Here is a 25,621-nt window from a genome sequence, read left to right as displayed (position 1 = left end):
GACATCTTACATCCCAGGACATCTTACATCCCAGGACACTGCAATCAAAAGTGTGTGTCTATATATTCTATATATATATATATATATATATATATATATATATATATATATATATATATATATCACCTTGGAGAGCATTTAGTTTCCACCTCATGCTCCCTTCCAACAGGCATAAACAATATTTTAAAGCCTCATAAAAAGACAGGTTCATATTAAAAATTGGCATGAAAAGTGGCAGAACACTCACTGCTGTGGTATTCTGTCCTTTCATATTTCACATTTTGCCCTTTAAATGTATTCTTCGTATCACAGCCACACTGACATTCAGACCAATAATTCAATAAACAAGAATATTTAGTAACTTACATGTTGCATACAATATTGCCAATTAATTTGTCTGTTTTTGCGATGCCAATGAAAATAACTACAAGTGAAGCCGAAGATAAATCCACTGTTGGGCATCTCCAAGCAACACAGTTGTATCATTCCTAAATGAGTCTGTGTTTTTGAATGAATCGGTTGAGTAAAAGACTTAATGATTTATTCATAAAGGCAGTCTGTCATGTACTGCTCTGAGACTTTAGGTCGAAGATCCAAACGCAGTATTTATTGAAAGGGTAAGCCACAATTGAAGTCCAAAAACAGGCATAAGGTCAAAACCACAGGCAAATAGTCCAAACATAAAACAAAGTCCAAGACAAAGGAAAACAGGGAAATTCAGGGAGGCAAGCAGAAGATAAAAACCAAGACCAGAAATGCAGTAGTGACACATACAAGACTTTGCAAAGACCGACAGAAAACACAGGGCTTATAAAGGCAAACACAAATGAGTAAATCACACACAGGTGGAAGTGAATATATCATAATGAGTCCAGGCAATGGGTAATGGGAATTGTAGTCCAGGACAGAATAACAATGAATAAGAGGGGAGAGCCCTCTGGTGGACATCCAGGGCACACCAGCTGGTGATCATGACGCAATCATCCTGAATGATTTAGTATTTTTGAATGAAAAGATCCACTCATTCATAAGGGCAGTCAAGCATTTCGTTCCTGAATAATTCAATTTTTTTAACTAATCGGTTGAACTAATGATTTAATGTCCTGTATACATAAATAAGCCAATTTATTTTAAATTTTGAAGACAAAAGTTATACCTAAACAATACCTAAAACAAATACTAAGTTAAAATGTGTTAAAATTTATAAACATTGTAATGTTTTAACTTTTTTCTTTAAATTTATATTTTTGGATTTAATTTTTTTCTGTTTATCATAATGTACCCCCTGGATGTATTTGTAAATCTTCAAAACCAGTATTAAAAAATGTCTCACTTTTAATGTAACCTCCTGAAAGAGTCACTAAAATATTCTCACCAGATGTAAGCTACTAATTCGGAATAGCACTCTTACTATTTCTGCCATTTATGGTTGGAATGGCATTCAGAGTTAATAATGACAGAATTTGAATCTTCGAGTAAACTCATTTTTGAAGAATTAATTTTTCAATTTCCTTTAATGTTACTAAAGTGTTTATTGTAGTCACCACTATAACAGCAGTCAGTCCTTCGGATTATCTGCACTTGAATGAGATTTGTGCTGGTGTAGTCTGAAATGGAGATAAGGAGGAAGGGACAAATGCACAAGATGGGACAAATAAGACTTCACAGAAAATCACATGGTGGCATATAGCAGTTCGGAGTGAGGCGATGCTTCACTTTACTACTGCACTAATTAACCGTGACGTTCCTCTTAAATCAGCAGTTTTGCATGTGGCGGGACCTGAGGGAGGGAACCATCTGCACATCTGCGCTGAAATGCAGTGATTGGCAATGTCACTGCTCAAAATCCGTAGGGTCAGGACATAAACCGCAATGCATGACTACAGTTGCGGCAAATTCTCATCCTGATATGAAGTGCGTGTGAAGTGCGTGACGTTTTTTAATTTCCTAAGTCTTGATTTAAATCTACGCCTTCTAAAAGATGATAATGTCTCCTTTTGTTCAAAATGCCATGCATGTTAGGCCTCATTACATGTTCATAGCTGTTGTAAACACTCTGTTTTAGGTTATGTGGTGCATTTTAAATTAAACTACTACAAATATAAGCTAGGTTCTGTGTAAGCAGTACGAGCTGGTATCAAAAAAGCGCAATGATACGGGTGAACAAGATCATTGACACGTTTATTACTAGATTAGCCAAGATACGCTATGTGCCTCACATCACATTCCTTTCTCTTAGTGACTAGAGCGTCACAGTGATTTACAAAGAAGAGGTTTTCAGCTGGTCACCTTAGCAATGCTGCGTTCCAATAAGGCAGAAAGAACATGAAAGGTCCCAATTGATTAAGCACAATGAAAATAACAAACGGTATAAGTCAACAACCCTTGCTTTTGCTACATCAATGACCTTTAGTTATACAATTGATTAAAGCTCTGATGTCGACGGTGACATTTGGAGATTGTAATAATTCTGCACTGATTAATTCATTTAACCGGGATACATTGAAAATCAACATTTCGGAATCAAAATGTAAGCTAGGGCCATGATTCAATCAAGAGATTGTTGTGCCCTTGGGACATTAGTCTGTCATATTACAAACTGGGTGGTATTTATTCAGTTCTCAAAGAGATGTGCTTCCAGGAAGGCACAAGGTCTTTCAAATCATTTTTAAAACCATAAATGAAAATAAAAAGATTTTATTGCATTTTAAATTCAAGTGCACCTTTTGGCAATTGCCTTGGCACACAAACACACCTGTAAAGCATTGATCATTATGCAAATTTGGTTTTCAAATACAAATTCATTCAACAAATGTTAATCCCAACCAGCAAAATCTACATTAAAAATCCTTTCCTGAGGTCTAACGCATGTAAATGAACTTTATTTGAGCTTTTTTGATTGCAGAGTGTTCTGCTGGAACCGTTCTCTAATAAAGTGCAAAACAAAGAAATGGACAGACTGCTAATTATGCAGCGCTGATAGATATTCTAATCTGGTGGCGTGAAAGATGAAAAAGAATGAGTGACAGATGAAGAAAGACAAGTGACCATGGCTCTGAGCACATAAACAGCCTGTGTCTCTAAATGGATCAATATCTTTTGTTTTGTTTGCACCCACATCGCATAGAGAGGCTAATTTACATGAAGTTTACTGATTTGTTTATTCACCACACCATAGTTGTGCCAAAGAGCTACTAGTCTCTAAAAATAACTTCATGCGCTGAGAATTTGAGGGTGAAACGCTCTCAGTGGAGACACGTTGTGTATTACATAGAGTGTCGAGACATATAAATGTTTATCACCTCTTTCACTATAGTTTAAATGGATTTCAGAGAAAGACAAAACAATAAGAGCTTGTCTAGTGCACAATAAAGTTTTATAGGGCTTCTCCTAATGGCCTGCAAGAAAACGGGCTTAAAATCAGCTCTTTTAGCTCAGAGATTTAATGGGAGATTGTTGCATCTTGCATTATGAATGTCAAGCCTTAATGTTCATTAAATGTATTTTACTTTATTTAAAGACTTTTTAAATGTCTTCATATGCTGAGCTTGTGTTGTTTGGTGATGTTTGTAGGTTGCAAACCAGTAAGGATGTTTATGAGCAGTAATGATGATTAGAAGAGCCTTAGTTAGCATGCTTATCTCTGCACCTTATTTAAAGTTGACATGAAATCAAAACTGTCCTATTTACTTACTTAATGCACTTTACTGGTCTTATTGTGCATAATTTATCAGAGCATGTTATTCCAAAGAAAAAAATGGTTGTCTTTTATCAAATATGTCATAACTTTCTCCACCTCAAATGGATCTCACTAAGGCTGCTGAAGTTTCAACCAACAGATACTGGCAGTGTTTCAGTAAACTCAACTGCAAAGTCCTGAAGTGCACATTTTTTCATGATCCAATAAATTCCCAATGGATAAAAATCAAGCTCCTACATTTTTTTCACATTAAACATTCTGAAAAGTCACATAAAGGAAGTAAAATGGGTTGAAAAAGTCATTTCACATCACCTTCAAGCATCTAAAAAATAACTTTGACAAATTCACAAAAAAGGAAGAGGTATGAAATGAAAATGTGTTGGTTCAATCTTTAAAATGTGTTGTTAGGGAGTATTGGTAGTGCTTTCTTCTAGCTATTGCCACCTTGAGTTTATTACATTTTTGGGGAGCTATTCCCTCTCATTGTCAGAACAAGTGGTGATATTTGGAAGCTTTTATGTTCTCAATTTTGTCTTTTCCTATTGGTTTGATAATTCTGGAGTGGCCTATATTGAAGGTCCGCAAAATGACATATCAGACACTCCATTGGATTCACTTTGATTTAGATGGTTATAGCGAAGACATTAAGGAATACACTCTAAAGCATCAGTCTCACAAGGTTAATAAAGATGGCTGGCAGGTCTACTGTGATGACTGTTACCAAATCGCTGATATAACCTAAAAACAAGACAATAAGTTTCTCAACTTTCTTTGAATTTTGTTCGATACACTTGATATGATCTGTAAATTCTTTGTACTAAAGCTATATTTTCAAATATAACATTAAAAGGATAGATCACTAACAAATGAAAATTCTGTCACCCTTTACTCATGCCATTCTAAACCTGTATGATTTTCTTTCTCATGTAGAAGAAAAAAGAAGATAATTTGAACAATGTTCCAGCTGTTTTTAGCCATACAATAGAAGTGGGGACCAAAACAACAGTAAACACAGCTGACTTTCAGTGTACCTTTTCAAAATATCTTCTTTTGTGTTCCACAGAAGAAAGTAAGTCATGAGGGTGAGCAAATGATGAACAAATTTTCACTTTTGGGTAAACTGAAATCATTCATGCAATTTCTATTATTAATCATTGTCAGAAGTTTGGTGACCGTCCTCAAACCTCAGAGGTGAACTGACCTCAGTGGGCTCCAGGTTCTCTCCATTCTTCATCCACCTGTAAGAGGGTTTGGGTTTCCCTGTGGCCTTGCATTCCCACACCAGAGAGTCATCTATGGCCTTCTGCACATCCTGGGGCTTCTCAATTAACTGGGGGGAGGCTGAAACAACCAACAGCAGAGGTAATGACTACATAGAATTACTTTAACCTTCATTATTACCTGTTACGTGTCCTTCAAAGCAGACATTCTTAGAGCCATGACCTACGGGAAATGGTGTGATGTAATCACAATAATGCCACATAAGAAAACAACAGCAGTGACAGTAGAAGCAGTCTGGCCCAAATGATTCACACTTCCACTTAGATGGGTATATAAAGGAAATCTCATCTAATATATTAGTATTGTCTAAAAGCTAATACCATAAACTACCTCAACCAATACTGTTAGGGTAAATTATGGCTTAATTATAAACAAGCTGTATTGATCTTTATCTTTTAAATGCATGTAACTCAAACCTAGTAAATAATTGACAAAGAGCACATTTAGGGAGTCATTTATGGGCATTTTCCTTAAAAGGAAGCTAAAAGGTAGAACAAACAAACAAACAATGTAAACACATGGTCGCTGAACTAAGTGTAAAGGGTAAATTTTAGAAATGGGAAGTAGTGATGTCCGATTCACGAATGAATCATTCTTTTGAGTCAAATCTTTTCAATGAATCATTTGTTCACAAAACCGTTCTAAATGATTAATTTATGAACCAGCCTGATGTGGTTCTTGAGTTCAAAACTTCCAAAATTCCACAGCGGTTAACAAGTTACTCGACAGGATGATTATTGGTGAACAGCTTATATTTCAGTCTCTTTATTGCTATTATTGTATGACTCTAGAAGATTTGGAATACAGTGCTTAAGCAACTTTTTTTCTTTTTACTTTTTATGAAGGGTTTTCCACTTTTTATCTTTAACTTTAACATTTGGTCCCCCCAATTGTAAATATTTGGTTACAATATTGCTTTTATTGTGCTTTTGTATCCTTTTAGAAGATTGAAAAGCCCCAGTCTCTTAGGCACTATTTGCATTGAAAAGAGTGACAACAATTCTTCGAAATCCTTCTGTATATGAAAGAAAAAAGAAAGTCAAACATGTGTAGAATAAAATAATAGCAAAATGATGAGAGAACTTTATTTTTTTGGGTAAACTGTACACTTAATTATATTCCTGCTGCTGCAAACCAGTCATATTTCACTCGCAAACTGTCAACCATTTGCTACTGAAAACCGTAGTGCTGCTTAGATCCCTTAGTCACTGCCACTCAGTCTATCTCACACTCACTGGGAGAGTATTGACTTTTAAACCCCACTGTTTAAATGAGAGTAAGCAGTCAGGGCCTGACTTAGCCTTGCCCATAGGGCACACAATCACTCTCAACATTTCACGCCCACAAGTCAAACTTGAGAGGAATGAGAGGTAGAGAGGTCAAAATGAGCTCTCAGCATCCTTAATACCAACTGAATGCTTATTCAGTGGCATACTGTGATTATGATAGATGTTTTCAATGTCCCTAGCAATCATAATGTACTCTATGGAAGAACATACTTTCGGCTTTTCTTTGTATAGCGAAACTCTTGATGTAAGAAACGTACATGACCTCCAACCCTACCTACCAAATGTCACATTCAACCATTAACTGTGTCTCTTTAAAGTGTTCATATTACGAAAAATCTATTTATTTCTAAGGATTAGATATGGGGTGAAAAATGTTGAAGTAAAACTAAATGACTGTTTTGATGCATAAAAAAACTTTACTTACATAATATGTGGGGGGAAAAATGCTAACATTTATGACATGACCCCTTAATAATTAATATTGAAAAGGCCACTAGTACACACAAAATCATTCTTAAATAATGCCTTTTTCTATGTGTTCCTGTTAGAGGTACGCAATCCTCAGAGCCAAGCAAAGAAAAGGACTAATGAAGGCAACAAAAACATTTGTGGGCAATTTCTAATCAAGCCAACGTAAGCAGAAAGAATGAAAGGCTTTGAGTGTCTCCTCCTGCTTTGCTGCTGCCAGTGGAAGTGATAAACATGAGATACACTTATTGATCGCCTCATTCCCCCGCTCTGCTGACGAATGTCTCGTAGGCTTAATTCCATGGGACTTCAAAATAAGATTACAGATTTTTATCACCTGGCTGGCAAAGGGAAAAACAGTGGGGAAGAGAACAGAGACAGAAATAGAGAGGAAGGGAGAGAGAGATCCAAGTGGCAGTCAAGAGGTCTGTCCTTAGGCTAATCCTGCCATAGAAGAATCCCAGAGCCGTGTACAGGATAAGTGTCAACCCGCCACTGTTTATTTACATGCCTGCTGTGGTTTAGAGGTGTGTTGTAAATAATTGCGAATAGCTTAATGCATCAAATGATAACTGGCAGATGGCCGATGGTGGCCATCTTAGCTAATATTTGATATATAGGTAATTCAAATCCAGTTGACTTGAATTTGACTTGAATTGACAAATCTGTTTTTTTTTTTATTTTTTTTTTACCTGGCTTTAATCAAACTGAAAGCCTGAACTTGTAGTGTTCATTTTTTTATTATTATTTTTTATTTTTTACAAAGTTTTTCGTTTTAGTCATGGTTTTTTAAAGTTTCTGAAAGAAGTCTCATTTATTTGATCAAAAGAAAAATACAGTAAAAACAGTAATATTGTGGAATATTATTGCAATTTCAAATAAAAGTTTTCTATTTTAATATATTTTATTCTTGTGGTGGCAAAGCTGAATTTTTAGCATCATTACCCCAGTCTTCAGTGTCACATGATCCTTCAGAAATATGCTGATTTGGTGCTCAAGAAACATTTATTTTTGTTGTGCGTGTTGAAAATGGTTATGCTGCTTAATATTTTTGTGAAAACCGTGATACATTTTTTTTTAGGATTCTTTGAAGAATAAAAAGTTCAAAAGAACCGCATTTATTTGATATATAATTTTGCCAGTCTTTACTGTCAATTTTAATCAATTTAACTTATCCTTGCTGAATAAAAAGTATTAATTTCTTTAAAAAGAAAAAATGATTGACTCCAACTTTTGAATGGTAGTGTATGTTAATTTTAACATGTATCAATTTTTAACAAAAACAATGTCAAAACTTCCTTAAAAAACATTTGTTAATAACTTGTCGTGTTATGTTTTCATCAAAACCTTAAATAATTTAATTATTGCATTGAAATAATGTAAAAATCACATTTTTATTATTTTGTCTTCGTTAGCACTGACAAAATTTAAAAACCCTTCAGTAACAAACATGTTCGTCAATAATTTGGTTGATAAAATCAATGCTGATTTAGTGTGAGATATTTCTATGCAAAAAACTGCATCTTTCTTATTCAATACTCACAGGTAATCCAGTTTAACCAGACGCTAAAGGTCTATCTCCTTCTACTTATACTGTGGCTGACTTATAGACAGAAGAAGAGGTGAGACGGGGGTGGAAACGATTGAGGAATAGCGGAAGCGAAGCGAAAATCGAGGTGAATTATCATAAATATCAAGTCTCTCCAAAACAGAATGGTGCACGAGAGCTGAGGAGTGAGAGCATTAGTGAAACACAACCACACCAAGGACGAATCGCCTCCCTGGCTGGATTACAATAGCTTTTACAATATGCAGAAGCTATTTATCTAATTAATACATTTATAAATCACTGCTACGTTGCGCATCTGGGAAGCCCATTAGGAGAACTTCCCTTTTCTAGGAACCTGTCCCCCCACATTCCACATTGTTTGGAACATAAACAATGAGACAACAGGGATAATAAAACATTCAGCGAGCCTTGTGCAGACTATTCCTGTAAATGGGCCACTGGGCATGCGGGTACAGCATTAGAGCCAGTGCAAGATCCCATAAGGGGAGGATAAATCCCAGTGCTCTCTAGCCTACAGGTACTTACTTAATAGGTAGCTGTCTTGTATGAACAATGCCACGGAGCCAACACGGCGGTGAAGGGAAAAGGTTATGAACCCTTCATTTTAAAGTCCATATTTAATATGCTTCACTTCATAAGCCTCTGAGTCACAATACACTAGCTAGAAACCCAGGCCTACCCATTGGGGTCTCATTTTACAACTCATGCCAATTTGCACTGGTAAACAAATGTAGGCCGAAGGTGTGCATTCAATTAATAGAATGTAAATGTGATTTCCATGTTTTAATCTCAGTTTTTTTTCTTTGTTTCACTGTTTGGAAGATTGAAATCCTTAACTAATAAATAGAAGTGACAGGTAAATATATTACCACAATAAATGTCTAGAATAATTTTATTTTTTATTGCCTGTGCAAAACTCAATGCCATAAACTGTATATATATATATACATATATATATACACACACATAAGAGCTGTCGTTTTAACACGTTAATTAGATTACGCTAATCATGTGTCAATCTCGGTAATCACGTGTTAAAATTGTTAATGCATTTAACGCATTTGCCCCACCCCAGATCTACGTATAGGTCATTTGACATTTCATACAGTTGATTGATGATGAATATGATGCAGGGCAACAACTCACTGCATGATGGAGCCCTAAAATTCAAGATATGGTGGACCAATTAATAAATGGACTAATGGACCAATTAATAAAGAGAATATACTTCACTCCTGAATGAATCAGCTGTTTGAACGAATAAATGAATGAATGAATGAATGACTTAATCATAAGGCATTTACTGCCAGTTTTAGTTTCTTATTTATAGTACAATTTCATTAAAAAAATTAATTTCATATTTCCATAAAAAAACAAAAACAAAAAAAAAAACATTAAAGGTATAGTTCACCCAAAAATGAAAATTTAGTCATCATTTACTCATTTTCATGGTCCAAAGGTTCATGTGTAATAAATTTTATTCTGAATCAAATAAAATATTTCTTTCTGAAGCTACTTTTTGTAATGTCTATTTGATGATTTACACAATAATAATTTCAAATTATCTTTTGGGGGTAATTTCTCAGCCAAATTTGATGTGCGATTAATTTGTGATTAATTATATTAATTAATCGCCACATCATGTAATTAATTAGATAAAAAAATTTAATCGCTCCTTATTAAAGTTAAAGTTATTCAGTCAAGTGCAGTCAAGTAATTTTTTGTCTTTTGTTGTTTGATTAACATTAAAACGACAGCAGTAGCAATATTAGGTTGCAGTCACTTTAAGATATAATGCACTGATTCAATAAAGTACACATGCTTTGTCTTTCTCGACTGTTTAAGTTCACTTAAGACATGACCTACTATGTTTGCCAGTATATGAATTTGTCCATTCAAGCACAAGAAGACATGAAAGCAAACTCAATATAGTATTCACACGCTGTCTTTTCGTGCGTGCGCTTTGGGTGTGCGCACACAAAACCTCTCACACAGCGTGAGTTCTCTTAAGCGTCTTCTTGTTTAAATTGGCAAGGCTTAAAATCTCTGTTTTATCTTGCAACAGGTAAAAATGATAAATCATATTGCCTTTCCCTTAATAAGCCACGCAATTTCAAGTATCATTCATGACCATAATGCAAACAAGCAAGCACTACTAACTAATCCTTTAATTTTCTGACAAACTTCAATTGGGTGCAGAGACTCCAAAATGTATTAAAATCAACAACTACTTCTAGATGAAATAAAAAAAAAAAAAATAAAAAAAAAAAAAAATCAGATGTCATCCCTGATGCAGATGCTGCTCTGCTGAGTGTTTTCCTGGCATATGTGACCCTCATCTAAGTATAGTAAATTTAATTGCTTTGATCTGGAGTCAAATTGGATCCCAATCACAGTGCCATCTGGTAGAAAGGAACACACACATACATGCACAAACACACAAACAGAAGGTCAGGCACAAGGTCACCCTCTCATCTTTTTAATCTGGATAAAAATATTAGAGACATCACGACCGGGAGGCTTTAATCATTTTGATGCACTGTTAAAGCACAACATCCGGCCATAAGTTGATTTTCTGCTGGTCAGGGCTGAAGGCTGGAAAGGCAGAGTCCTGCATCATGTCCTTCACTTCAATGAACGTGACATGTGGCTTTAGCTGTTCAAATATTCATGCATCTCAAGACAACTTACCAAAGAAAGACAGCTTTCCCTGCACAGAGTTTCTTCCTTTCGTGTTCTCTGCCACACACTCGTACGTGCCCGCATCCTCTTGCTGGAAGTAAGGGATTTCCATCACACCGCTGGTTTTCCTTACATCCACTTTACGAGCGAAAGGGACTCCGTCCACCCGACGCCAGCTTATGGACGGTACCGGACTGTGTGGGGGGAGACATCACAAACACAAAAAGAAATTCAAGGACTGATTACATCCTCTTTCTATTGAGGACATCCTTATAATACTTACTTCCCCAATGCAAAACACTCCAGACGCACGGTTGAACCTTTGGCCACTTGAACGACCTCTGGAAACTGCACTTCAATCTTTGGCTCATATTCTCCCATAACACCTACAAAAAGAAACACTCAATGTCACTCAAATGCACAATTATTTCCAACAAGAGTATCAATTGCTCCATCTGCAACTGCAATTTCAAAAGCAGCCAATCTTTTATTTTTTCCTTTCATTATTATTGCATGATTTATTTTGTACCTTCTGAAAGACTTTTGGGATAGTAGGGAGCCCTGATATCTCCTTCTGTGTTTTTGTGAGGTGTGCTATCGGACTAGCGACTAAGCTGTCTGAGAGGAACTCAAAGAGATGCTTATCTGTAATGTCTAACGCTGGCCGTTTATGTCAGCGCTGCCAAATGGGAAAGGTTGAAGAGAGGTAATCATCTCCTTCTGTAGCATCCCAGGTAGAGAGACATGTACAATGGGGTTTGAAATTGTGCCTGGAGATCACACTGTGACAGTAGCCATTGAGTGGCTCATGTTGGCCATACACTACTGATACAAACATCAGGTTTTTAGACAACATGTTTTACACCACAATTCAGACAAGGCATGGATCTCTGCCAGTGGGACCTCAAAATTAAAAACACACACAAACACACATTGGGTTTCCATGTTTTATGTGGACATTCCATAGACATAATGATTTTTATACTGTACAAACTGTATATTCTATACCCTAACCCTAAACCTACCCCCAAACACAACCCTCACAGAAAACTTTTTGCATTTTTCGATTTTCAAAAAAAAAAATCACTTAAGGATTAGTTCACTTTAAAATGAAAATGACCCCAAGATTTATTCACCCTCAAGCCATCCTAGGTGTATTTGACTTCTTTCTGATGAGCACAATCAAAGTTATATTAATAAATATCCTGACACGTCTAATTAATGGCAGTGAACGGGGCCAACAAATATGAAGCTCAAGAAAGTGCATCCATTCATCATAAACATACTCCACACGGCTCCGGGGGGTTAATAAAGGCCTTCTGAAGTGAAGTGATGTGTTTGTGTAAGAAAAATATCCATATTTAACAAGTTATAAAGTAAAATATCTAGCTTCCACCAGACCGCCTTCCGTATTCAACTTACAAAAAAAGCGTAACTGACGACACGTTATAAATCTTGGACGCGACAGGATATTTATTAATATAACTCCAATTGTGTTCATCAGAAAGAAGAAAGTCATATACACCTAGGATGGCTTGAGGGTGAGTAATTTTAATTTTAAAGTGAAGTAATTCTTTAGTATGATTTATAAGCTGATTTATAAGCTGTTTTCCTCATGGAGACCAAAGAATGTCTGCACAAGGACAAGGATTTCGGATATTGCCATCTTGGTGGGGACATTTTGTCCCCATAATGTAGGGTTTACCTGAACCACAAACACACATACAAACAAACCTTTGAATGGTATAGTGTATATATACATATGTTATAGTTGTATGTTACTGCATTGCATTTAAATGCGCTTTATTGTTCTGATAAAAACGGCATAAACATGATTGTGAGCACTTTTGACTACTTTAAAACCTGAAAACATTTATTACATGTATATATAAACTTCCTAAAGCAACAAATCTGTCAGCAGTCAATTAACTTTGCTATTTTAAAAGCAAAAAGAAATGTATTTCTTAAAATTCTCAAATACGGTTTTGGTGCCAATTAAAACTACTTCCGATAATTGTGTAAAAACTAGAATGGTTGTTTAATTTTAAAGAATTAAAAGAACAATTTTCCCTTTAAAATCAACCTAGGGGACAAAAACGTTATCAGATAAATAAGAATTTGTTTGTCTGTTATGATATTTGACAATTTCTTTTTATCACCCTTGTACAAGAGTGTGATCAAATTGTAAATCCACAAGGAAGCAACAATTAAATCTGCCTAAGACAAATGACCTTTCAGTTTAAGGGGCCTTTGATAATGCCAGCCTAGAGGCACCAAAACATGCTGCCACAGCATCTTAAAGTTTGCAGAGAAACAGCTTATTAACCTTTGTATAACATTTGTATTGAAAATATACTTTGCAATTTACTTTACATCTCTTTTTATCTCTTTTATTTACATAATTCCATAACGCATATAGCATTGATTGTACATATTGAGACATTGACAGGCATCCTCACCGTCAGTGCGCAGTATCAGAGGAGTGGGTGGACCTTGGACGCGTGTCTTGGTGACAGTATTAGTCACAACACAGGTGTAGTTGCCCACATCAGAAGGCTCAACTTTAGCGATGTATAGATTCCCTGTCTCCTGGGACACAAATCGACGAGAATCCTGCTTCACGACTGACGGGTACTCATTAAAAATCCAGGAGAACGTCAAAGCTGTTAGAGAAAAAAAGGAAAGATGGAGAAAAGACTGTCAACATCACACATGAGAAGAAAGAGGTCACTCTACTGCCCGGAAACTACATTTGCATAAACATAACTAGAGTACACGGTGACATTTCCTCTCTCAGCAGAGCCTAAATGGCATATGTGGGCTCTGCTCATGAATCTTGCGCCTCCCCAGAGTTACTAAATTAGCATTGGGGCTACATGCTAGGGTGAAAATTAATCAGCCTGAGGAGGGTTGTGTGGCTTAGAGGGTGAAAATTAATGACAGAAAGGATAACCAGTGCCCTGTGATTAGTTGGCCTCTAGTCAAGTGGGAAAGTGGTCGTATGTAACCAATGTTCAAAAATCCAGAGCGCTCTTTGCTATTAAACATTGGTCAGTTAATGGATAATCAGGCAACATGTAATGAGCTAATCACACAGAATTTTATAAGAGCAAAGAGTTTTTAACAAAAACAATAAAAATCTTAAAGTAAAACCGTGGAAACCACAATGGAGGTATAGAAGTGTCCAAAAATGTCCAATCATCTTAATTGGGAGAATCTCACAAAAACTGTCATGAAAAGTCCTTGCTCCCGCACAAAAATATGAAGCCTATTTTTAAGACCTCTGACATTATTTTCATGACAATTCCCATCTCCAGTAGCCCATGATAATTTGAAGAAATATATAATTCTCATTACAGTAATGTGACGAAAAATTGCAAATTGTAAAGTGCATAAATCTCATTAGTATTTATTCTAGGCCTACAGTATTACATTTAATTCAAAAAAATTCTGAAAGAATTTTAATTTGGAGAGGACAATGTGCTTAATTGTCATGAAAATAATGCAAAATATATTTTATTTTGTTTCATATTTCCAGTTATGCAGTTTTCACTACATCACTTCACACTATATCAGACAAATAAACAGACAAATAAATAAATCAGTCTCAACTCTGAGATGAGTGCTGTTGACCAAGCTTTGAAGATGTAGCGTTCTTGTCGGCCGCTCCTCTCCATGAAATGTCAGCATACACTTAATGTCACATCTGTCAGTGGTCGATTCCTCTACCAGCACAGAAAAACTGTTTCAAACCTGACCTCTGGGAGTTACAATTGTTTTGCCTTTTGCTGATTCAATTACCACAATCCCTGTCATTCTCCAAGTTACGCCGACAAGTATGAGGCATGAATAGCGAAAGGTGAAACAGTCTTTCTGTATTTTTCAGGTGTGACTCGAAACGACAAAAGAAATTTTCTTTTTTTAGAGGAAGCGCTTTGAGATAATAATTCAACTTCTGACTTTTACTTTGAATTCTTTTAAATTGCTAGCATAGTACATGTTTATAATTGGAGAAAGGCTCTAACCTAAAATTAATACTTTTATAATGGCTTTGAATAAGTCAAAATTTAAATTGCCGCTCAAAACAGCAATAAAGAAATCAGTTGTCAATCTAATAAGCATCTAACTGCATCTGTGGAGGAACAATGCACTGAAGCATTAACAAACAATGTGCACTTTCCGTCACCAGCCTCCTCCATATTTCTGTGCAGCATACCTACATCTTATTCAACCAAACCACTCTGAGATTGGACATGTTGGCATGTGAGCATTCCATTCGTGCCGTCAATGATAAATCCATTTGCAGAACGTTGTAATGTTCTACTCAGGCCAAGGCTCTTGGCTCCCCAGCAGCGCATTTAATCGACAGGCACATAGCATCTCCCCGGCTTAGCCCAATCAAACCCACTCACTCGTTAGCTAATTAAACAAAACAGTCTTGGAGGATTCCTGCCTGAGCCCTGGTCATTTATCACAGTTTGATCTGATCCATAGCTGTGGGCTTCGGCTATCTCACGCACAGAAGGGGCTTGAGCGGCTTGGCTTTCCTACCTGTGAACCCTGAGTGCTAAGCTAACATTATGCAGGTCATTCCTGCATACAACTGTAATATAAGGAAGTATTTCAATAAGCAAGACTTTAAGAAATATTCTATGGTCAAGTTCAGGCACTAAACTTTTAACTATTAATTAACAGGAAAATTTGCAGGATGGCTAATGAGATGTAAACAAAGCGCTAAAGTTAGCTGTAGCTAGGTGTTAGCTTACATGAGGGTACCAACCAAAGTTAATTTTGATACTTCTTTTTTTTAAATCTCTCTTATGCAAGCGTTGTGCTTTGAAAATGGTTGATAAGTCGCTTGCGAGGGATATAATACCTGCATGCACAGACATCTGGGGCTCGCGACAGGCTGAATAGCATAATGTGATTTTGTGCTATCGCACATGGCAAAACAGGATCTGCTTTCTGATTTAAATCCTGCCATCCATGCATTCAATCAATCATTCCTCACAATGCTGAATTTTTTATTAATTTCGAAGGTAAAAACTTCAAATGCTAAACCACTACTGCTGCAGGCGTTAACACCGCTTTTAAAAACAAAACAAAGCTTTGTGTTAGCAAAGAAAGGTCATATACAGTTGCTCAAAGGCTGTTGTTGCAACCTCAACACAACCCAAAGGATTTCTATTTTGCCTCTGAAATCAATTATTCAAACCCTTAGATTTTGTGTTTAAAAATGTTTCTTCATATGGTTTGATTTGCTTAGGTATCAAAGTCCAAAGAAATAAACTTGTACATAATGCAACAAAATGAGAAAATCTAAGCAGATAAAATATAACATTAAAGCACAAAGTTTTCACATTTTTCCCCTGATATGAAACCTTTCTTGATAAAGCACTCGGTTCTCAGCTGGGCACTTCCCCCAAAAATAAAAGATTAAGAAAAAAAAAAAAAAAACATTATAAATGCTACACAGAATCTTCCATACAGTATGTGAAATGTTCAAGGTTCACTCTGAAATTTTATGTGTAAGAAGCCAAGACTCTTCACTTTGAAGGGTCCCTAGGGGGGACTGTCAGATGCTGACAAAACTCAGTTTGCATTATACCAAGAATGCTGGGGTTGCAGAAAGTCAGCAAAGAAGTCAACATAAAACGAAAAGGGAAAAAAATAGACCATATAAGATTTGTGCAAATTGTACGGACATGTGGAGAGTATTAAGAAAGATGAAGGAAACAAATTTTGCTTTCTAAGGGCAGATCTGTACAAAACTGCAGATTTTCCAATGTAAGGTTAACATCTACTGCACAAATACATATTTAAAGCTGATGCGTGTACTTTTTATTATACGTTAAATGACATCGGCAGATTGCTAGTGTGAGTTTGGGGGGACATTGCGTGATTGGCCGAAAAATGGCCAGCAGGGGGCAGGACAGGCGAGAAACCCATTAGGAAACATTATTTTTTGCAATATTGTGTGGTGGTGTTTAACTTTTAAGGTACACTTTAATATACACTTGCGTTCAAAACTACACAATACACAACAAACTGAAATGTTTTTCTTTTGTGTTTTTCCGCATACAGACAACAACATTGTCAAAACTATTCCTATTCATCCCTATTTATGGATCTGTGGAAAACAATTAAAAACACTGTATTATGCATGCCAGGCCAGTAGATGGTGATGTCACTTTGTAAAGAAACACTACGTGCCTATGGACTGAACATGCATGCGCATGACGTAGCCGTTTTCACAAATTTGCATTTTTGTTGCTACCTAGTCTGGTAACTTAGAAAAATAATAGCACACATCTCCTCAATAAGCCACTTGATTTGAGGTATCATTCACTTTTGTAGCACAGAGCAGAATGAACTAAACACAAAAAAATATTCTCAGTTAGGGGTTTGTTCAGATTTTAGCAAGCATTGCTTAAAATAAATTAGCAAAAATCACTATAAGCAGTTATCAACATATCCATGACAAAAAAAAAATCTATTTGTTTTGTACTTTTTCTTGCCATTAACTTGATATAATGAAGGTGACAGTGTAATCTGGCTCAATGACAAATTATCTAATGTGCTTACACAAGCACTACTGATGTGTGACAGTAACTAGAACCACAATTAGAAAATAGATGTTTTAGACTTTAGGCTAGCTCATAGTATAAACAGTCTATCTGACAACAATCCCTCTCTTTCCAATTTGCACCAAGTGTAGATGCCCAAAGGAAAACACTGGTGTAGGAAGTATTTTTAAAAAAAAAAAATCTCACTATCATATTTCATTTTAGTGGTAAGAAACCATTATTACACCGGTAAAGAAACAGAGAGAAAAGACATATCTGCAGACAAAATAAACCATCTATCACCGCAAACACCAGTCTCAGTTCCAATCAAAGAGACCCATTCATTATTTTTACGCTCTGTCATGCCGCAAGCAGGAAATAAAGCTTTATGAAAAGATGCACATATCTGCCTCTTAATCGCGCATTATCGATGCGAGTACTGTTGATGAATTTTAATAGCATCACAGCTGCCTGATCATTGCCTGTTAATAATACATGTGAGACTTGTTGTGACAACAGTATGCATATTTAATCATTGTGCCTGGGATCACACAAGCTTACCGCTTGGTAAATATATAAACAAAGTTAATTGATTAATTAATAATTTTTGTAAATAAATAAATGATAAAAACAACACTGATCAAAGGATAGAGTTCAGTGTCACTTTGTAAATTAAGACTTTTTAAGCAATCACCACCTCGATTGAAAAAAATATGATTACTAGCAGGATTACAATCAAGTTTATATATATATATATACACACACATTTAAAAAAATAAAAACATTAAAAAAGACTTCCATAAAAAAGTAAAAAGTCATATATATATATATATATATAAAATAACAATGAGGTTTATAATATATATATATATATATATATATATATATATATATATATGTAAGCAATAAGGTACTTGAGGCTGTGCTGTATTGTGAATAAGTCACGGCTGAAGGGCGTTGTTAGGCATGAAACAAAGCGGAGTGCCTGCAACCCCTTCAGCCGTGACTTATTGATGATACAGCACTAGCCTCGAGTACCTTATTGTTATAAAACGGTTACCACACAATACAAATATTAAAGCCAAAAATATGTATCAATGCAACTTTCATGAAGTAAACTTTCACTAAAGCATTCCTTCCGCCTGAAAAAATAGTCCCTGACCATGAACAGCAACAGAAGTTACATTATTACGGCATCAGATGGCGGCAAAGACTGTCTTTATGAGTGTGTCAGTCAGTAGCGAAGACTTTTACATTGAAAAGACTGAATTGTTGTGAACACGGATCAAGACGCAACTGACAAATGCTTTGACTAGCGCTGTCAGTCATGGGAAAACCCTTTAACTGTTACAAGGACAAGATGATAAATCAGACATTTAAACAGATTTTTTATTATGAACATAGGACTGACCCGAAGGAAAATGCTAAATCTGAATGCAGGTAATAAACTCGCTCACTCGATCTCTTTCTCACAATACTCTTCTACATAATACATTAAGCATCAATGAACAATATCAATTGAGAACAAAGTTTATGTTGCTAAGAGTGGTTGCTAAGGGTGTTGTGTAGTGATACACAGAACCGTCGGGTGAAGCGGTCATAGCCGTGTTTATCATGAATAAAACACAGCTATTGACCAATTAGAATCAAGGACAGGAACTAACAGTTTTGTAAATATATATATATATATATATATATACATATATGTATATTATATATAGTGCTGTCAAATCAATTACTTGCGATTAATCACATCTAACATAAAGGTTTGTTTTTACATATTATGTGTGTGTATATATATTATTACATTTTTATATATATTATATATATATATCTGTGTCTGTATACACACACACACATATTTATACATATATGTGTGTATTTACATATACACACACAGACACACACACACAGACATATATACAATATATATATAAATGTAATAATATATACACATACTGTACACATATTGCGTAAACAAACTTTTATGTTAGATGCGATTAATCGCGATTAATCAATTTGACAGCACTATATAAATTCAATAAATAATCACAATGAAGTTTATATACACATATACATCAACTTCATTGTTATTATATAGCAATCACAGGAGAGAGGTCAATGGCAATATGGAAGTTAAAAAATTAACGAAAGTCTTATGGGTTTGGAACACCTTGAGGGTGAGTACTTTCACTTTTGGGTGAACTAACCCTTTAAGATATTTCTTCAAAATATTTTGTAAAAATGTTTATTACAATCAGGAATACAATGAAATCTTAATGTATAATGACATTAAAATGTGACCTAGGCTAATTATTTTTTAAACTGACCCTCCCATCTCCGTTTATATCCTCCTTAGAGAGAAGATATCCACTACACGAGTCTGTCTCTGAGTGCAGCGTTTACCGTCTGGCCTTGTGTTGACAGGCACAGTAAGAGCCAAGAAGACTGAACCTGAAAGAGCAGGAGAAATCAGGAAACACAGCAGCAGTCTGAGAAGCACTTCGCTTAAGGCCTCGAGAATATCGCATCTTCTTTTCTCTTAACGGGACCAGACAGAGTGCACATGGTCTGTGCTCTCACAGCCCGCAGGACTCCGGGGCAGATGCCATCATGCCCATTGTTAGCGCGAGTGCAGAAAAGAAGCGATTTCAGCGTTCGCTACACCTGAAAGGGCCGATCTCCATTAGGAAATGGAGGTCAGCTGCATTAGATTCCCACACTAAACATAGTTATTGAGTAATACGGAGAATAAGGCTGAATGATGCGGATGGCGTCTGAATACAGAGAGGCTCGGGGGCTGAGGTGGAGGTGGCAGCCGCTCAACTGCTTGTGCGTGACTGATCCGACCTGACTGCGGCGGCACAGAAGGCTCGATTTGGGTCTACGCTGCACATTTCGGGGCACTCCTGAAGTCACTCGCGCAAACAAACATTTACTCATACCCATAATGCTGTGTCCAGTGATAAGGAATATGCATCTCAGAAGAAAGCTGACAGCTCTGATCGGATACAAACTCTAGAATCCTCTTGTACTCTGTGCTTTATGGACGTGCAAGGACATGGGATGGGGAAAACAAGGAATAGAGGACAAAAGACAAAGAGATGACACCTTGTTGAGTCTTTGTGGTGAATCTAAAATAGCTAGAAGCCAAAAGCTGCTCTATTATTATTATTATCTCTCCATTAGCACAAATACTTTGTCCTTGGCTTGACTGCTCACTTGTGTCTCACACACAAGATATATGCAAAGGAAGCCTCACTATACTAGAAAAAAAAGAACAAAATAAATAGCCAACTGATGAGTAACTGGTGACTAAAATAATACATGATTTAAACTGAATTCAAAGATGTACAAACCATCTACTAATGAAAATATCTGGCAAATCTCACATGTTGTCTAAGGGTGAAAATAATATAATCAGAGGGTGTTTCTCTCCCAGAAAAAATGCGATGACAAATAAATGGAATAATCCTCACATTAAACCACTAAAATGAAAATAAGACATACAAAGTCACAGTGTCTTCACATTTTGTGACAGGTGGTGTTTCACATAAGAAAAATTTTAAAAAAAAATTAAAATTTAAAAAATTAAAATTAAATAAAATGAAAAAATGAAATGAAATGAAATGAAATGAAATGAAATAAAATAAAATAAAATAAGAAAATTCACTGACCACTGGGAAAAAGTACATTTTGGACCCTGATTAGGGATTTTTTCTAGAGTTCTTTTAACTAAGACTTTAAAATTAAGTATCCACCTAACAACCAATCAAAACACCCTAGCAACCACCTAGCAACAAAATAGCACACCCTAGCAACCAAAATTTAGAACACACTAGCAACCAAATAGCAAAAATCTTGTTTTTATTAATAAACTCGATATACCATAATAAAGGTTCAATGTAATAGAAGTAAACCGCTAAAGTGCGATTTTGTATGGTGCTTTAAGAAATTTCATTTATAGACATAATGAAAGGCAGACAGCGCTAAGAGCAGCTCCTAAGTCTCCTAAGCCTTAGCCTAGCACATAATCAGTTGTTTTGTTGTTGGGAATGAGTGGCAGTGTATTCCTGTAGGGCTGAATTTATTCCCACAGGATTGGTGTACGGGTGAGGAAGTGTGTGTGTATGTGTGTGTGAGGGGGCGGGTGTTTGTTAGCAGGAAGCCTTGGGGACATCATAATGTGTGACTGGTGTCCAATGGAGAGGGACACACTGTTTACTGACAGAAAGGAGAGACAAGGGTGGCTTGAAGTTGTTGCAATGTTTTGAGCCTTTCTGACATAACAGTAAATCTTCATGCAAGATTTTATCTGCAGTCGTTTATACAAATGAATAAAATACTTCAAGAATATCCTTTCAGATAGTAATATGAGCAAGATAAATTGGGTGCTATTGGTTTTCTAAGCAGTCACACCTATTTTTCACCTGGCCAACTATTGCAAAAAAACCCATAGACTTTCAATGAAGTAGGAAATTGAGTAATATCTAGGAACAAGAATATCAGAAAGGCTTAAAGGTGGGCTCTTATAACTTGGGACAGTAGGAAAGAACCTAGCAACCACCCAGAACACCCTAGCAACCACACAGCAACATGTAAATGTTTTTTTTTTTTTTTTTTTTTTTTTTTTTTAAAGTTATGACAAAAAAAAATGGTGAAAAGTAAAAAAAAAAACAATAAAAAAATAAAACAATTTAGTGTCAAAAAAAATTATGGAGCACTTCAAATATACATTTTCCAGAGCAGCTGTCAGGGACATTTCGGAAACATGGGATTCAAAATGTAACTGATACCAAGAAATAAGCAGAAAGATCTTTGGAATGTTCTCAAATCATGCTGGAGAACACGATTATCAGTTTTTTACACAAATTGCAAAGTTCATGCAGCTCGAGTGTTGCTATCTTTAAAGCAAAAGGGGATGTAACAAATATTTAAAAATATATATTATTTGTATTTTTATTATTATTAGTTTTAAATAACACGTACATTTTCAAAAAAAAAAATTGAAAAAATTGAAAAAATTCAAAATACAGTAGAAGCCTTTTCACTAATGTCTTCTGGACATCATTGTATACATATTTTTTTACCCTATAATGTAGGGGGAAACGGCAATGACATGTCAACTACCCCAATTTTGATTTGTATAACTGATACAAATATGGTTATCAAGCCATTTGCTCCTCATATAGAGTAGGCTGATTTTTGAATCACTCTGTATCAGACTTTAATTAATATATTCACAGCATGTCCAGATGTTAAGTAGAGGGGGTATGATGAGTTACCCTGTGAATGATGACTTAATAAGCCCCATAATACATGGCACCAGATTGCTCCTTATCTATTCACAGATCATACATGTATAGAATCTTATAAGTTCATACTCCTTGAGTGTAATAACCATTCAAAAGAGCTCCATACCATTTTTTAAAACGCTCATATTTTGTCACTGCAACTTGCATTTGCTAAAAAAAACAAAACTAAATAAAATTATGCCTTCAGTGAAAAATCAGACTATATTCTTTAGAGTGTCACAGCGAAAATACTTTAAAAATGTGAGAAAAATAACAGATTGTTGCACTTCTGACTTTCAACAAATTAATGAATAAATGAATAAATAAATAATTATTTATTAATTATTAATTAATTAATTATTAATTATTAATGAATTATTATGCCGTAGGGACAAAATAACATTATATTTTTAACTATAAAAAAGTCCAAAAAATACAATAAATAAAAAAATTAAAAATTAAAATAAAATATAAAATCAAATCAAATAAAGTAGATTAGTAGTAGAATTTTTTCTCAATTCACCCACCATTGGTAAAAATACATTTCATAATAAAGACTTTTATAATACTAAATAAATAAATATTGATTAATCTCAAACAATTAGGAATTTATAGCGCATAATAGCTAAATTGTTCATTGTCTTGATACCAAGGAAAGGAAATGCTAGTGTTTAAAAACATTTAACTGACACTGAAATTTGTGATTTAAATTATTATGGGTCAGGATTAAAGGGATAGGCCAATGAAAATGTCACTACCTGATTTGCTTTTACCCAGTTCCTTTAGTGAACAGTCACTAAAACCAAGCATGTCCTTAAAGGAATAGTTCACCCAAAAATGAAATTTCTGTCATTAATTACTCACCCTCATGTCGTTCCAAACCCGTAAGACCTTCGTTCATCTTCGGAACACAAATTAAGATATTTTTGATGAAATCCGAGAGTTTTTTTTTTTTTTATCCCCCCATAGAAAGTGTAGCGTCTGGATAGATCCGGCGGAGTCAATCAACTTTGGAAATTTCACAATGCTTTTAGCCTGCTGAACTGTGTTTGTAAATCTCACATCGGCCCCGGCCGGTCTGACAAAGACGAGCATTTTGGCACTTTCATGGACCCTCTGAGGTTAAACAGAGAACCCCATTTCCTAGCTCTTGAGACATCAAAGGGCCCCTCATGTGGACTAAGTGCCAGATCACATTCCAACACACACCACACACACACAGACACACAAACGTCTCACACAAACGTCCTCCCTGAAGGAGGGAACGGAGACGTACGTCGGACAGACCGACGAATAGGAATCTCGCTAGAGAGGCCAATCTACTTCGAGTGTAACTACAACGAGCCAATGCACATTGGCATGCAATCATATGCATCAGCTGCTCGCCTCGCAGCGCGGGTATATAACGAGCAGCAGGTGCGTTGCATCTTCAGGTTTTCGCTGAGGAGCCGAACCGGATAGGCGGCAGCATCAGCGGGGTACAGCGACTGTGGCGACGGGACGTACGTCTCCGTTCCCTCCTTCAGGGAACGAGGGTTACCTTTGTAACCGAGACGTTCCCATTCAGTCGGTCACGTTCGACGTACGTCGGACAGACCGACGAATAGGAATCCCTACCAAAGCGCCACAGGGGCTGCCCTCTTCCAGCGCTCTGTTGTAAGCCACCTGAACCCCCTTGCCTACGGACGGAGGGACAGGGCTAACACAGAGAGTGTCAATCACTGCTGTTCCCCAAAACCCATTCAGTGAGACTATTGGATAACGCTGGGAAAGCGTACCCTTCCGCTGGGAAAGGAACGCTGCGGAAGCCACATCCTTCCCGAAGGAGTTAAGTGGAGAAGTACATATGGACTAACCCGTAGGCTGTACTACATATGGAAGAACTGGGGTGACTCCAACTCGATGAGAGGTGGGTTCTCCCAGAGGGAAAGACACGGGCTTCGTTTAGGAGCAACCGTGGAACTAGACATATGGGATCCCAGTAGGGTCACACATATGGTACCCAGCCTAAACCCGGTTCTCAAGGATACAACGGAGTATAGGCCTAGCGCCAGACGCTCCGCCATGTCGGCTGCCGAAGGGAGATCGGAGGACTCAACAGGGTCTGCCTTGTAGGGACTCTCTGGAGAAAAAAGCGCATGTAAGCGCAGCAAGCCGACACTAAGCCGGGGCCTCTCCGTGCCTCTGACCTGAGGTGAGAACACGGGAGGAGACCGGCTCGACACGAAGGCTATAGAATCTAGCGAACGTGTTAGGTGTCGCCCAGCCCGCAGCTCTACAGATGTCTGTAGCGAGGCGCCACGAGCCAGCGCCCAGGAAGATGCGACGCCTCTCGTGGAGTGCGCATGCAACCTGAGCGGGCAGGGCACGCCCTGAGCTTGGTAAGCCAGGGCGATGGCATCCACTATCCAGTGGGCCATCCTCTGCTTGGAGACAGCCTTTCCCTTCTGCTGGCCTCCGTAACAGACAAAGAGCTGGTCTGAGGTCCTGAAGCTTTGAGTTCTGTCTATGTACAGTCGCAAAGCGCGAACTGGACAGAGCAAAGCCAGGGCTGGGTCTGCCTCCTCCGAGGGCAGCGCTTGCAGGCTCACTACCTGGTCCCTGAAGGGAGTGGTAGGAACCTTGGGCACAAGCCAGGCCGGGGTCTCAGTACCACATGGCCGTCACCCGGCCCGAACTCCAGGCATGATTCGTCGACCGAAAAAGACTGCAGGTCCCCTACCCTCTTGATGGAGGCCAATGCAACCAGCAGCAAAGTCTTCATAGACAGA

General features: G+C 36.8%; 1 protein-coding gene across 2 annotated transcripts in view; it reads right to left on the bottom strand.

Moving 5' to 3' along the window:
- Window positions 1–25,621, bottom strand: part of cntn4 (contactin 4) — a 160,074-nt gene that overhangs the window by 53,228 nt on the left and 81,225 nt on the right. For both annotated transcript variants that reach the window (XM_051896479.1, XM_051896478.1), the window contains exons 6-9: window positions 13,450–13,653; window positions 11,274–11,376; window positions 11,000–11,184; window positions 4,902–5,041 (exon numbers count right to left, since the gene is read on the bottom strand). In XM_051896479.1, the coding sequence (XP_051752439.1) occupies window positions 4,902–5,041; window positions 11,000–11,184; window positions 11,274–11,376; window positions 13,450–13,653 (632 nt within the window). The remainder of the gene's footprint in view (window positions 1–4,901; window positions 5,042–10,999; window positions 11,185–11,273; window positions 11,377–13,449; window positions 13,654–25,621) is intronic.

The sequence above is a fragment of the Ctenopharyngodon idella genome, chromosome 6 (genome assembly GCF_019924925.1).
Source record: "Ctenopharyngodon idella isolate HZGC_01 chromosome 6, HZGC01, whole genome shotgun sequence".
NCBI classification, from domain to species: domain Eukaryota; kingdom Metazoa; phylum Chordata; class Actinopteri; order Cypriniformes; family Xenocyprididae; genus Ctenopharyngodon; species Ctenopharyngodon idella.
Note: the sequence above shows the minus strand (reverse complement) of the source record. Positions and strands in the feature narration are given on the sequence as shown.